The sequence below is a fragment of the Mycteria americana genome, chromosome 5, assembly GCF_035582795.1.
Source record: "Mycteria americana isolate JAX WOST 10 ecotype Jacksonville Zoo and Gardens chromosome 5, USCA_MyAme_1.0, whole genome shotgun sequence".
In the NCBI taxonomy this organism is placed as follows: Eukaryota; Metazoa; Chordata; class Aves; order Ciconiiformes; family Ciconiidae; genus Mycteria; species Mycteria americana.
Window position 1 is genome coordinate 60,582,483 of NC_134369.1, and position 11,539 is coordinate 60,594,021.

The 11,539-nt window shown below is 43.2% G+C and overlaps 1 protein-coding gene across 2 annotated transcripts; it reads right to left on the reverse strand.

The window, feature by feature from the left end:
• Positions 1 to 304: 304 nt before the first annotated feature.
• Positions 305 to 9,909, reverse strand: SLC25A29 (solute carrier family 25 member 29). Of its 2 annotated transcripts, XM_075503579.1 has the most exons (5): positions 9,826 to 9,909; positions 8,116 to 8,159; positions 6,057 to 6,091; positions 3,384 to 3,467; positions 305 to 2,732 (listed from the first exon to the last, which is right to left on the reverse strand). In XM_075503579.1, the coding sequence occupies exon 5, from the start codon at positions 2,697 to 2,699 to the stop codon at positions 1,989 to 1,991; it is 711 nt and encodes a 236-aa protein (XP_075359694.1). In that variant the 5' UTR covers positions 2,700 to 2,732; positions 3,384 to 3,467; positions 6,057 to 6,091; positions 8,116 to 8,159; positions 9,826 to 9,909; the 3' UTR covers positions 305 to 1,988. The 2 variants fall into 2 exon arrangements, with proteins under 2 accessions (XP_075359694.1, XP_075359693.1); XM_075503578.1 differs by lacking the exon at positions 6,057 to 6,091 and having other exon boundaries at positions 9,826 to 9,906.
• Positions 9,910 to 11,539: the final 1,630 nt, after the last annotated feature.

The window sequence follows — 11,539 nt, forward strand, 5'->3', positions numbered from 1 at the left end:
CACGCTGCTGGCTCTCTGGCTCTAAAAGCAGGATTGTTCTCTTAGTACCTATAGTATCTTCAAGTGAGGTACTCGGTGAAAAGATGAGTTTGAAGAAGCGAGCTCAGGCAACTTCCCTTTGCTTCAACAAACTGATCGGTACACTCTAAGCCAGAGCAAGGCACTGGCTTTCCCGGTGGTACATGGAAGGCAGATGGGGAATGAGTTTCTTCAGGCAAAAGCCAGAAACCTCACCTTCTTGCAAGCTAGATTGAACACAAGGAAGCATCTGAGTAAAACATAAGAAACTTTAAAAGAACCAAAGTCAAAATTTTTAAAAAATTTATTCCCTCAGTTTTATATACAGTAATTACAGACTACTGTACAAAGGTGTAAATGGTCTTTGCTGTGAGTTGTGCATATGCAGCTTAGTAGACAGATTTAACATTCAATTTGAATCTCAGTGCAAGTAGGCACTAAAACATCCAACATACCTCCAAGGTATAAAAAGACATACCAGTTTTTCAGGTTTCTCCAGCATATTTTGTTACAGTGCAAAATGCTATGAAATAAGGTTTCTTTAGAAAATTCATATAAATTAACCACATATTGCACTTGTCCCAACCAAAAGTGTAACAAGTTGTACTTACTGAATTAGTCTGATATGTTTTAGAATATTCCTCACACACATGCACGCCTTCCTCCTGGCTATTTATGCCAAATATGTGTAGTTCTTATTCCAAATCTTAAATAACTGTTTCTAGCTTTTTGACTAATGCAATCCCTCTTGAACAGACTGCTAAAAACAAAATCACATCAGATTAATGTAACAAGAAAATTCTCAAAAAAAAAATCACAGCAGATTAATGTAACAAGAAAATTCTCCAAAACCCTTTTCAGTCTTCTTTCCAGTAGCACTGTAACTAAATGCATAAAAATCAGTATTGTTTAAATTCATAATGCAAATGTATTGAACACCAACCATTTCAGACACACCCTTATTTTCTGGAAAGGTATGAAACCTCCAGTTCTAAACATGTACGTATTTCTACAGTACTTCAAGCTGCTAAGCTAACATTGCACTCACAAACATTTTGTGCAATACCACAGGTAGGACTTTGACTTCTGTACATCACTGGCTGCTATGGTGCATGTTGGGAGAATGGTGCAAAGTTGCATTAACTTCAGAGAACAAAGTCTCCTTGGGCTGAATCTAGTCAATACAATCCGTGCATCCACCAAATGAGAAAGAGGTGAAGGCAAATAATGTCAATCTTACTGGATTTGAGTTTCCCTAAATCCTTACAAGCCTTGAGATTTAAAAGAACAAGTGCATATGAGTGCAGATGCTAACTTTGTGCTTAAGATATTTATACAAAGCTGAAAGGTAAGGGAGTAGCTTATGAATAAATCTATTTTTTTCCTTTTGTGGTGTTTTTTTTTCTTTTCTTTAGCAAACCAGTATGAACAAAGTTGCTACTAAAACCACTGACATATAAAAGCAGAGGAAAAGAAAAACACAGGGCTAGCTGAATGTTAGTCCATGTGTTAAACAGTTCAGGGTTACCTGCAAAATGCCTCCAACATTTAATTTCCTGCCCCTACTTCGCCTTAGAGGACTATACTTACTCCTGTTATATACAAAAAGAGCATTTCTTTTCCAAAAACATTTTGGCAATTCAACTCAACTCAGTCATTCAGAACACGAGTAGAAGAAAACCTCATCTCTGGTACTATGACATTCTCCAGATCCTCTTCTGGAGCCGCAACAGTACCCGTACAGTACTTTCTAAAGGCAGGTCCCCATCTTACTTGAAAACTACTAGATACGAAGTCCTTAATAAGGCAATATGCTATTTATACACGTAATGAGATGAAATCCTAATTTGACACATTTAGGAATTCTTTATACAGAGAGCATACATTTATACCACTTGTGCAGGTCAAGTGTTTACATTTAAAAAACCCAACCAGCCGGGCTTTGGATCAGGAGAACAGACAGAGAAGGTTCACAAACTGGAAGGCTGCTGGATTACTGGACCTGGTTCACATTCACGAAGGTTGTCTTCTGACCTCATATACATTAGGAACACAGTGACAGTAGCAAAGGTAGCTGCGTTGACAGGAAAAGCGCGGAGAAGTGTGGAAGTAAGACCTCTTGTGAACACCCTCCAGCCTTCTTCATGGTAACTCTTTCGGACACAGTCCAAAATGCCATTGTATTGTGTAACGCCTCCGACTCCATCAGCCTGAAGCCGGGATTTGATCACATCCATAGGATAGGTTGAGAGCCAGGACACGATTCCTGACATCCCCCCAGAAAACAGCAGTTTGGGAATAACGTAACTGTCTTCAGCTTCACAGCCTAAATACCTGGTCATGCAGTCATAGGTCAGGAAGTAAAAGCCAAAGCTTGGAGTCTCTCTTATGAACGTAGAGACCATGCCCCTGTTGATACCCCTCAGCCCTTCCTTTCGATAGATTTTGATCAAACAATCCAGAGAATTTTTGTAGTTCTTCGTTTTTAGTTTGTATTCACCTGTTCCTTGAAGCTGCATTCTTGTCTTTGCTAACTCCATAGGACAGCAGATGATGCACTGGATAGCCCCTGCTGCCGACCCTGCAAGGAACTGGTTTAGAGGAGTGTCTTTTCCAAGAGCACGAAGTGTGTTTCCTTGTACGCCGAACACAAGCGCGTTAATGAAGGTAAGTCCCATCATTGGTGACCCAATACCTTTATAGAGTCCAAAAGCCTAATGGAAGAAGGAAGGAAAAGCCCTCTTTAACAGCGCTGTTGATCACCTCCTGAAGCTGTGCAGAACACGGCCTTTCTGGCTCTCCCTTGTGCCCTAACTTTCTAACAGTGGCCAGAAGATCAGTACCACCTTGCTTTGTAATAATAATTTCATCGCTGCCTAGGACACACACATGCAAACATTTTTAGCAGTACAAATACATAGTTGAACACATCCAGAAAATATAGTTTAGTACATCCAGAAAATAATCTTAGTCCATCCAGAGAAAAGTTTTTCTGGTAAGTTTTATACTTTATTTTTTAAGTAGCTAAAAGCCTAAAGCCACCCTTTTAGTTACGGTCTTAAAGCTTCAGCAGAAAAACACCTCGCCAATTTCTTCACTCATTGCTCAGATTGTTTGATTTTTGGAAAATTAGCTATTCAAATAATTCATTATCTTATTTTAAAAGTTAACTTCAAAATATCAACTTCCAACTTAGTGATCTTCTGACCACAATATCTGCCCTATGGTCAGGTGAGGTTCAGAGTATGCTTATCTCTTTATCTTCAATATTTGTAGGTTTGGGGGGTTTTTTAACAGCTTTTCCACCCTTCTGATACAAAATATATGAAGATACAAAATCTGCAAAGCGTTTATTTTGTACTTACAGATTCTTGCTTTATGATGGACTGAAAGCAATGGAAGGTCCCACGGTAGAGAGGTTTCTCTACATTTTGAACTTGTAGACGAACCTATAAAAAGTTGTATGAGATACTGATTTGTATGTCAAGAGCAGCCTAATTGGTAGACTAGTGTCTTGTACATGTATGGAGATTTGCTAAAGCAATGGATATATGCAAGAGCACAGGCTGGACACTGGAATGCCGTATGTGGCAAAATAATTTAAAAATACTCTGTAAGTGTTTTGAATTAATTTTTGGGGTGAAAACATGAAGGCAGGAGGATTATTAACTCCTTGTGAATATTAGAAAAACAGTATGTGGAAGTACAACAGGGGACACCGTTAGCTAGAATTTCAGATTGAAGTTTTCCAGTACTGGCTACAATAAGTACTTTCTTTAGCTGCCAAGAATACTTCTGTTCACACTAAGGAATATCTGTACAAACCTGAGAGAATTTTATAAAAATTTATTTACAAATAAGGATAATTTTAAAAGGATGGAAACTTTCAACACCACCACCCACAGTGTTTCTGGCTACCAGACTTGGGACCCTTCACTGAGATCTGATTTTTTTTTTTTTTTTCAGAGGGAAGCTGGGAAGTGACTCTTAAGATGTCTTACTTTGCATAAAGCAAGGAATAAAAAAGCCACTTGTCCTTTTAAATTTTAGTCTGGTTTTTTAATGTGCTGAACACAAACAATTTGTGAGGGTGTGGCTGTTTCAAACCTTTAATGTTAGTAATCAATTAACTTTTCCAAAACTGAAATGGTATGTTCTGCTGGACAGACAGATGCTACTGCAACTGCTGACATTAGGAGACAGGCCCTTTTTCTAGATGCTTTTTAACCTTTCATGGCAAAGTCCAATTCTGTTTTTTCCTGCTAATTTGTCCTCAGCACACTTAAAACAAAAAAGTCTCAAGGCTACCTGGTTCATGTAAAGCCCTACACTGGAATAAACTCAATAAATTGGTTTCACTGGATTGGGGAAGTTAGAAATCTGTCTTTGATCTCCAGCATGGAGAGCTGCAATGTTCCTCAGAAAAGATGCTTATCAACCATTTAATGCTGCTGCTGCAACTCCAGGGCAAAAAACTTCAAGACTCTTACTCTGAACAAAAGAAAAGACTATCAGGTCTGCGTGAAAGATTCCTGACTTTAAAATCTTTTTATCATTGTTTGCCTAAAGTAATAATAAACACCACTAAAACAATGAAAGACCTGTAAGATGAGGTGGGTCCAGAAAAGGATTTGGGGATATGGTTTGTCAGAATTCTATATTCAGGTTAGCTTTGTTTGAGGAAAAATTAAATTATTTACAGTTTCAGTATTTTTTTATATTTCTACAACATGTAATTTTGTTTTGTAAATCAAAGCTTTAGTTTTCAGTGTCTTTTTAGTATACACATTAGTGTATGCTAGCTGTACTGGGAGGCCGAGATCACCTCAGGTCTTCCAAGATGGAACAGGGTTTTAAAACTTCTTAAATGTAGGCTTATGGTAGGCTTCAAAGGAAATAAATCCATTGTTACTCAAAGTGATGATTGGGGGGCAGGCAGCTTGTTAAAACCACTCAACAAGCAGACCCACAGGCAAAGTCATAAATCTTAACAAGCTGTCAGAATTGCACCAAATGAAGGTTTTACTCCATTTATAGTTTACTGCTATTGTTTCAAACCCTGTCTGTGAAGTCAGGGGACTTCCCCATGTATGGATTTTGGGAGAATTGCAGCTTAGGAACCTCCTTACTTTGACTTTTCTATACACTTGTCTTTAGTAGTTTAGAGTTAGTCATATTCTGTATATAGGTTGAATTTCCTAGTAGCATACAGCTCCCACAATTTTTGTCTAAATTTGTGAAATATGGACCAATTAAGCCTTGTTGTAGGATAAAATATTTAGAAAGTTAAGTACTGACTCCCCAGGTCTAGGGATGAAAAACAGCTTTCATTTGAGCACAGTGATGACCACATAGGGGTACCCCCACTAGTGAACTGCCAGGTCAGGCAATGCATGTATATGAAACTTTATTTATTTATGGATATTAATGCTGTATTCAACAAGGTCTTATTTAGTGTGTGCAACTATAGGAAGGATGAATCATGTGCAAAGTTTAATCCTCTGTTCTATTCATTGCATGATATTCTTGCTTCCTTGTTTGAAACCACTGTTACTAACATTTTAGGTCCAATAATAACACACTGTAATTTCACATCACTGAAGAATTGCATAAAGGTACTCAAGACTAAGCAAAAAAAAAAAACCACCCCACCCCCAAACCAGTCTAAATATTTAATAATGTGTAAAATAAGTGATTTAGAAGTGTTTGAACAACAAAAATGTCCTCCAAGGATATGTAGTGGATAAGACCTCAACAACAGTGTGCCTGAGATTCAGTTTTAGAGCCACTGTGTGTGGAAGTGTATATAGCCAGAAATGCATACCAGAAAGAAGGTTCAGAATAAGACTTTACATTAAAAAAAAAAGGGATATTTAAACCCCGCTCCCTCCATGCCATAGCTGTAGAAGAGGGACACATCAGTTTAAAACTAAAAAGGGAAAAAGCTTCATAAGTCTTTAGATCTTTATTTGAACTAATACATTTGGGAATAAATTAAGACTGAGAGAAACAGAAGTGTTCACCTGGGCTATACTTACTAGGTAACTCTCCCGTGATGAGGCTTATCTGTCATCTACAACAAAGTAACACTTTTGCTGTTAATGAAGACAGCCCCTAGCTCAGAAAGTAAAGGCAGTTAAAAGCAAAAAAGCAATTTTATACATTACATCAACAAACCAGGGATAAGGAGTTTGCCAGTTCTGAGATCAGCTCAGTGGTGGGTTTCGCAGGGTGACTTCACCAGCTTAATCTCTCCCTGTGTGTCCCACCATCCCCCTCCCCGCTTTGTGAAACATGATCACTGGCCAAAAAAGAGCTTAAGCCAAGACAGAAGTAAAATTCTGGCTTATGTAAGCAGCTTTCCCATTGTTCAGTTATATTAAAAACTTACAGTCTAAGGTGACTACCAGCTAGCCCTTTAAACACTGCAGAACTATAAAAAGGGTTAATTCTTAACACATACATACACAACAAGTTATGCAATGTCTTTTTTTTCCCTCCAAAGACTGGTTATAGTGTTAGTTTTCCCATATACAGTGGTGACTATACCAGCTAATAACACAAACATTAGTATTTTCTCTAACAAAAAATAGATAAATGCTTATAATACTGTCTAACAGGTATGAAAATATAATGTGCCACACTGGACTTCATAAAACATTAAGTCATCCAGAAACAAACTATTTGCTCTATTGTAAAGCAAGATGCTTTTTCTAAAGCCAACACATCTATTTTGCATTAATACATCTACTGGAACTAGCACGGGAGCCCCAGTTTTGCAGACACTTAAATGTTTAGTTTCATGCACTAGAAGCTGTTCAACTTCAAAAACCCCACACATGCTTAACTTTACTCTGAGCGTAGAATTTTAGCAGTTTTGCTGGCTTCAGTGAAATGACCCATCACCTTAAGTTAAGCATGTAAAACTCGGCAGGATAGGGGTGAGAAAAGACAGCTGGCCCTGTACCACCATAAAAAAGTGCAAGTCTAGATAATACCATTCCTGAAAATATATACTAGAATTGAACCCAATTACTTAACAGTTGAATTTACCATACTCCGAGAAACATACATAGAGTTTTTACTGTTTGAGCAGCTTGCACTTGACTGGCAAGGAGTAATATCCACTAGCTAGGAAAATCTGTATTGAATTAACCATGTGCTAGAATACAGAATGTGGTGATGACCTCGGTAACACTATCAGCCCTTTGCATATCTAAATTCAGCAAGGTAGAGGTATTCCAAATATAGCTCTAGCGGGTGGCCTGCTGTCTGGTGCAGCCAAGTGATCTGGTATATTAATTTAGCAGGGAATATATTGGCATCCCTTCTTCTATTCTTCCAGTGCAAGACTTTGGATAAGGCTGCCAAAAAGTAACTTGAGTTGTCGTCCCATTCTGAAAAATGGGCTTGGACCCCTGGGAGTCCTGGCTGAAGGGCCCTCCAGGAGACTTCAAATCTCATCTTTGAACAGGTCTTAGCTACCCTTAGTATGCATAATACATACAGCTAAGCGACTATCAGAAAATCAATTTTCACTTGGAAAGTTATAAAAATATATAATAATACTTAAAGGGAGGAAAAAGGCCCCAGACAAGCTTCACACTGTGGATTTTTATCCACTTACACCCTTTGGCTAGTGTAACAAATTAATGCTTGAGCAGTAAGTAGCAGAGCTTGAAGGGGAAACAAAACACAAGTTTTCAACCTAGTAACAAGGTAGGTTTGAGTTACAAATGCAGGGAGGGCGGCTTTAGCAGTTAGTGATGAGCAGCTGCAGAGAGGCAAGCTTAGAACAAAATTAAGTTAAATGTAAGATCGTATTTTCAAATACAATGTTGTTACTGCACTGATGAACTTGTAGTTTAGGCCAACATTTGTCATGTTACTGGGTTGAATCGTACATACAAAGAATTTTTTCGCTTCTGAAGAGCTGGAGACTGCAAATCTATAACCAGTGGTTGAGGAGGCTCGCTCCAAGCTTCCCAGCACATATTTATGCTCCTACAGCGTCTGGGGATTTTTTTCCTCCCCCACTCCTTGGAAAAACTTCCAAGTTTTCTACCTAGAGACAAAGGTATTTCATAATCAACCCACCTTAACAGTGTCAAACGGGTGTCCTACCAGCACTCCCGCAGCACCTGGAACAAAACAAATGCCATGTTTATGACTCATAGCTTTCTTCCTGGGTCTGCGGCTGCAGCACCCAAGCACAACCACCAGCCTGAGGTGTAAGTGTGCAGGGTTACCGGCAGGCCAGCTACAGAGCATCCTAGCAAGTCAGAGGGTAAGAGAGCGAGAGTTCAGTCCTCCAGGCCAGTACTAGATGCCTTTATCCTCCCCTCACGCTTCTGAGCCTCAGGCGGGGGTCGAGGCGTGCGACTAGAGCGTGCCATGTCATAGGGGGTGTTCGGCAGCGATTCCTGGCCTCGGCCCAAGGTAAGTCCAGTGGGCAGAGATTGCAGATTTCCTCTGAAGCAAAATATTTCATGGATGTGCTGCTCTGTGGAGGCACAGAAAATCTGGAAGCTTCTCTAAAGGCAGAAGAAAATTCCTGCTCTCTGCCCACAGCCTTTCCAGATGTGATGGCAGCACCTGCAGAAGGCCCATGCATTACCAAAACCCTTTGCTTTATTCTAGCATCAAAGGACTTCTAAGAAGTTAAATGCAGGCCTATTAGTTATACTAATCTGAATACATGCATTTTGCACTGAAAAACACAAGTACTGGCTGAAGCAAGGGATCCTCTAGCTCCCTACTTCTGTGACCAAAACTGGAACTGCAATCCATTTATGACCACCAACAGCGAGAGCTGCAGGTGCTTCAGTGCACCTCCTCACGGCTGCAGAAAGTGTATCTCTCCCTCTCCCCGACAGGATGTGGCAGAAGTAGAGAGCCCACTCCAGGATGGAGTAGGCCAGGCTGTTCAAGGCCAGCGCAGCGGCAAGATAGTCCAAGTCACAGAAACAGCGATGCGCAGCGTGTTCAGCATGAAAAGACCAGCGGCACAACTGGCCACGCGGGATCCCTGGCAAGCAGGGGTCACTAGGATGAAGTCAGAGAGAAGCTGCACAAAAAAAATAACATCTCTTCGCCAGGTTGGCAAGGAGAACAGCAAACGCAAATAACTGAAAAGACGCGAGAATAAATCTCCTGAACACAATTTAACGACTGCTAAAAATAGAAGAAGGAAGGCCGCGAGCAGATGCACGGGGAAGAGCAAGACGGGCACACGTCTGCTCCTTTTCACGATAAGGCTCTCCGCTATAAATATTTTCAGGTCGAGGGGTCCCTCAGCCTGCTGCAGCCCCTTCGCTCGCCCCGCGGGAGCTCCCTCCCCACCAGCCGCTGTTCCCGGCCCCTCCGGGCAAACCCCGGCGCTGCGGCACGGCGGCGGGGAGGGACGGCCCGCGCCGCCCCCGCACGGCAGGAAAGCCCCGCCGCCGCCGCCCTCCTCCCTCCCTCCGGCCTCCCCCCCGCCGGGGCCCGCCCCCCACCTGCGGCGGGGCGGCCGCTCTCATCCCCCGTGCCCCGAGCAATTCTCCGCTCCCAAAACGAAAGCGCCGCGCCCAGCTCTCCCCTCCACCCCCCGCTTTTCCCCCCTTTTTCCCTCCCCCCTTATTTCTGCTTTTTTAAAAAATTTTCTGGTTTTTCCCCTTTTTTCCCTCCCTTTTCTTTTCTCCTTCCCCCTTTTTCTTTCCCTCGCTTTCCCCCCTTTTTTATTTTCCTTCCCCCCCCCCCTTTTTTTTTTAATTTTTCAATTTTTTTTTTTTTTTTTTTTTTTAAGCAGGCCCCCCCGCTCCTCACCTCCGACGCATCCCGCGAGGAAATCCAGAGCCATGCCGGCAACCCTCCCTTCGCGGTGGGTCCCAGCCCCTGCGCGATGCCGCTCCGCGCACTGCCGGCCCCCGCCTCGCCGCCTGCCCTTTCTACCGCCCGTCCCCGCCCCGTTCCGGAGGGGAGCCGGGCCGCGCCTCCGAAGGGGCGGGCTGCGGGACAACTCCCCCCCATCGCCCGCAGCCACTGGAGGCCGCGTCGGGGCGGCTCCGGGCAAAGGGCGGGACGCAGATGGGACTACCGGGGATTAGGGGGGGGGGGGGGGGCTGGAGCCGCGGAAGGGGCGCCCAGCGCCGGGACGGCGCTGGGCGCCCCTTCCGCGGCTCCGCCCCCCCCCCAAAACCCCTTCCCTTCCTTCTACATCTAAAGAATTAACCCGAAGTAAAAGCAGAAAGACATTTTGGAGATTGGGGGGGGGGGAGCATCAATAGCCCCAGAGTTGTTTTGGGTGGTCCAGGGAGGCTGTCCGGGGGGGGGGGGGGAGCATGTGGCTTTCTGGGCGCTGATGGTTGGAAGGTCTGCGGAGCTGATGTTGGGAGGACTTTGGAGGGGGTGCCTTCTTTTAAGAGGGGTGGAATGCCTCTCCTATCGAGTGGTGTTAGGGTGTAACACCTCTCCTATGAAGAAAGGCTGAGAGAGTTGGGGTGGTTTAGCCTGGAGAAGAGAAGGCTCCGGGGAGACTGTATTGTGGCCTTTCAATATATAAAGGCGGCTTATGAAGATGGAGTGAGGCTTTTTACCAGGGCCTGTAGTGATAGAACAAGGAGTAACCATTTAAACTAGAAGAGGGTAGATTTAGATTATATATAAGGAAGACATTTTTTATGAGGAGGGTGGTGAGGCACCAGAACAGCTTGCCCAGAGAAGCTGTGGATGCCCCAGCCCTGGAAGTGTTCAAGGCCAGGTTGGACGGGGCTTTGAGCAACCTGAGCTGGTGAAAGGTGTCCCTGCCCACAGCAGGGGGTTTGGACTAGATGATCTTTAATGGTCCCTTCCAACCCAAACCACTCTGTGATTCTATAACCAGACTCCCCCACCCAGTGTTGTCCCAGAGAAGAGAGAAAGGGCCGTGCCAACAGCTTTGGGCTCTGTGCTAGCTGTGTCCAGGTGGCTCAGCTGCAAGTGCGGGCATGAGACCCTACTCTGATGGTCAAGGCCACAAATCAGTAGCCTGCTGCCCACGGGGCTTGGCAGGGCACTGGATCTCAGTCTTTCTTACACATTGCTGCTGTGCTTCACCCTGCAGAAGAGACTTCTCCCCTCCCCGGAGGCTTTTCTCATTTTGTATTAACTCCACTTTCCTACTAACATTACCTTGCTTCAAGGTGCCCTGATGCCAGAGCCTTTAAATGAGAAACTCAAGCTGTTGACAGTTTCAAAAGGGAGCCCTTTTTAAGCTGCTTGTTATTTCTGCAGGCAATGTCTGAGAAAGGGGAATAGCAGTGGCCTAGAACAATAAGTAGCCTATGCGAGCTTTGTTTAGAGTAACATGATCTCTTCAGGGCCTGCAAAGTCAGCTTTTCGAGAGTAAGTTCCAGAAGCAGAAGGGAAAAGCAGCTGGATTTTTATCTTTTTCTTATTTTTTCTTTTTTTTTTTTGCATTGCTTTCCATGGTGTGGCAGTGCTTTTCTAGGTGTAGCAGCTCAGTATAAACCCAATAAAATCTTGCAGTGGAACAGCATAT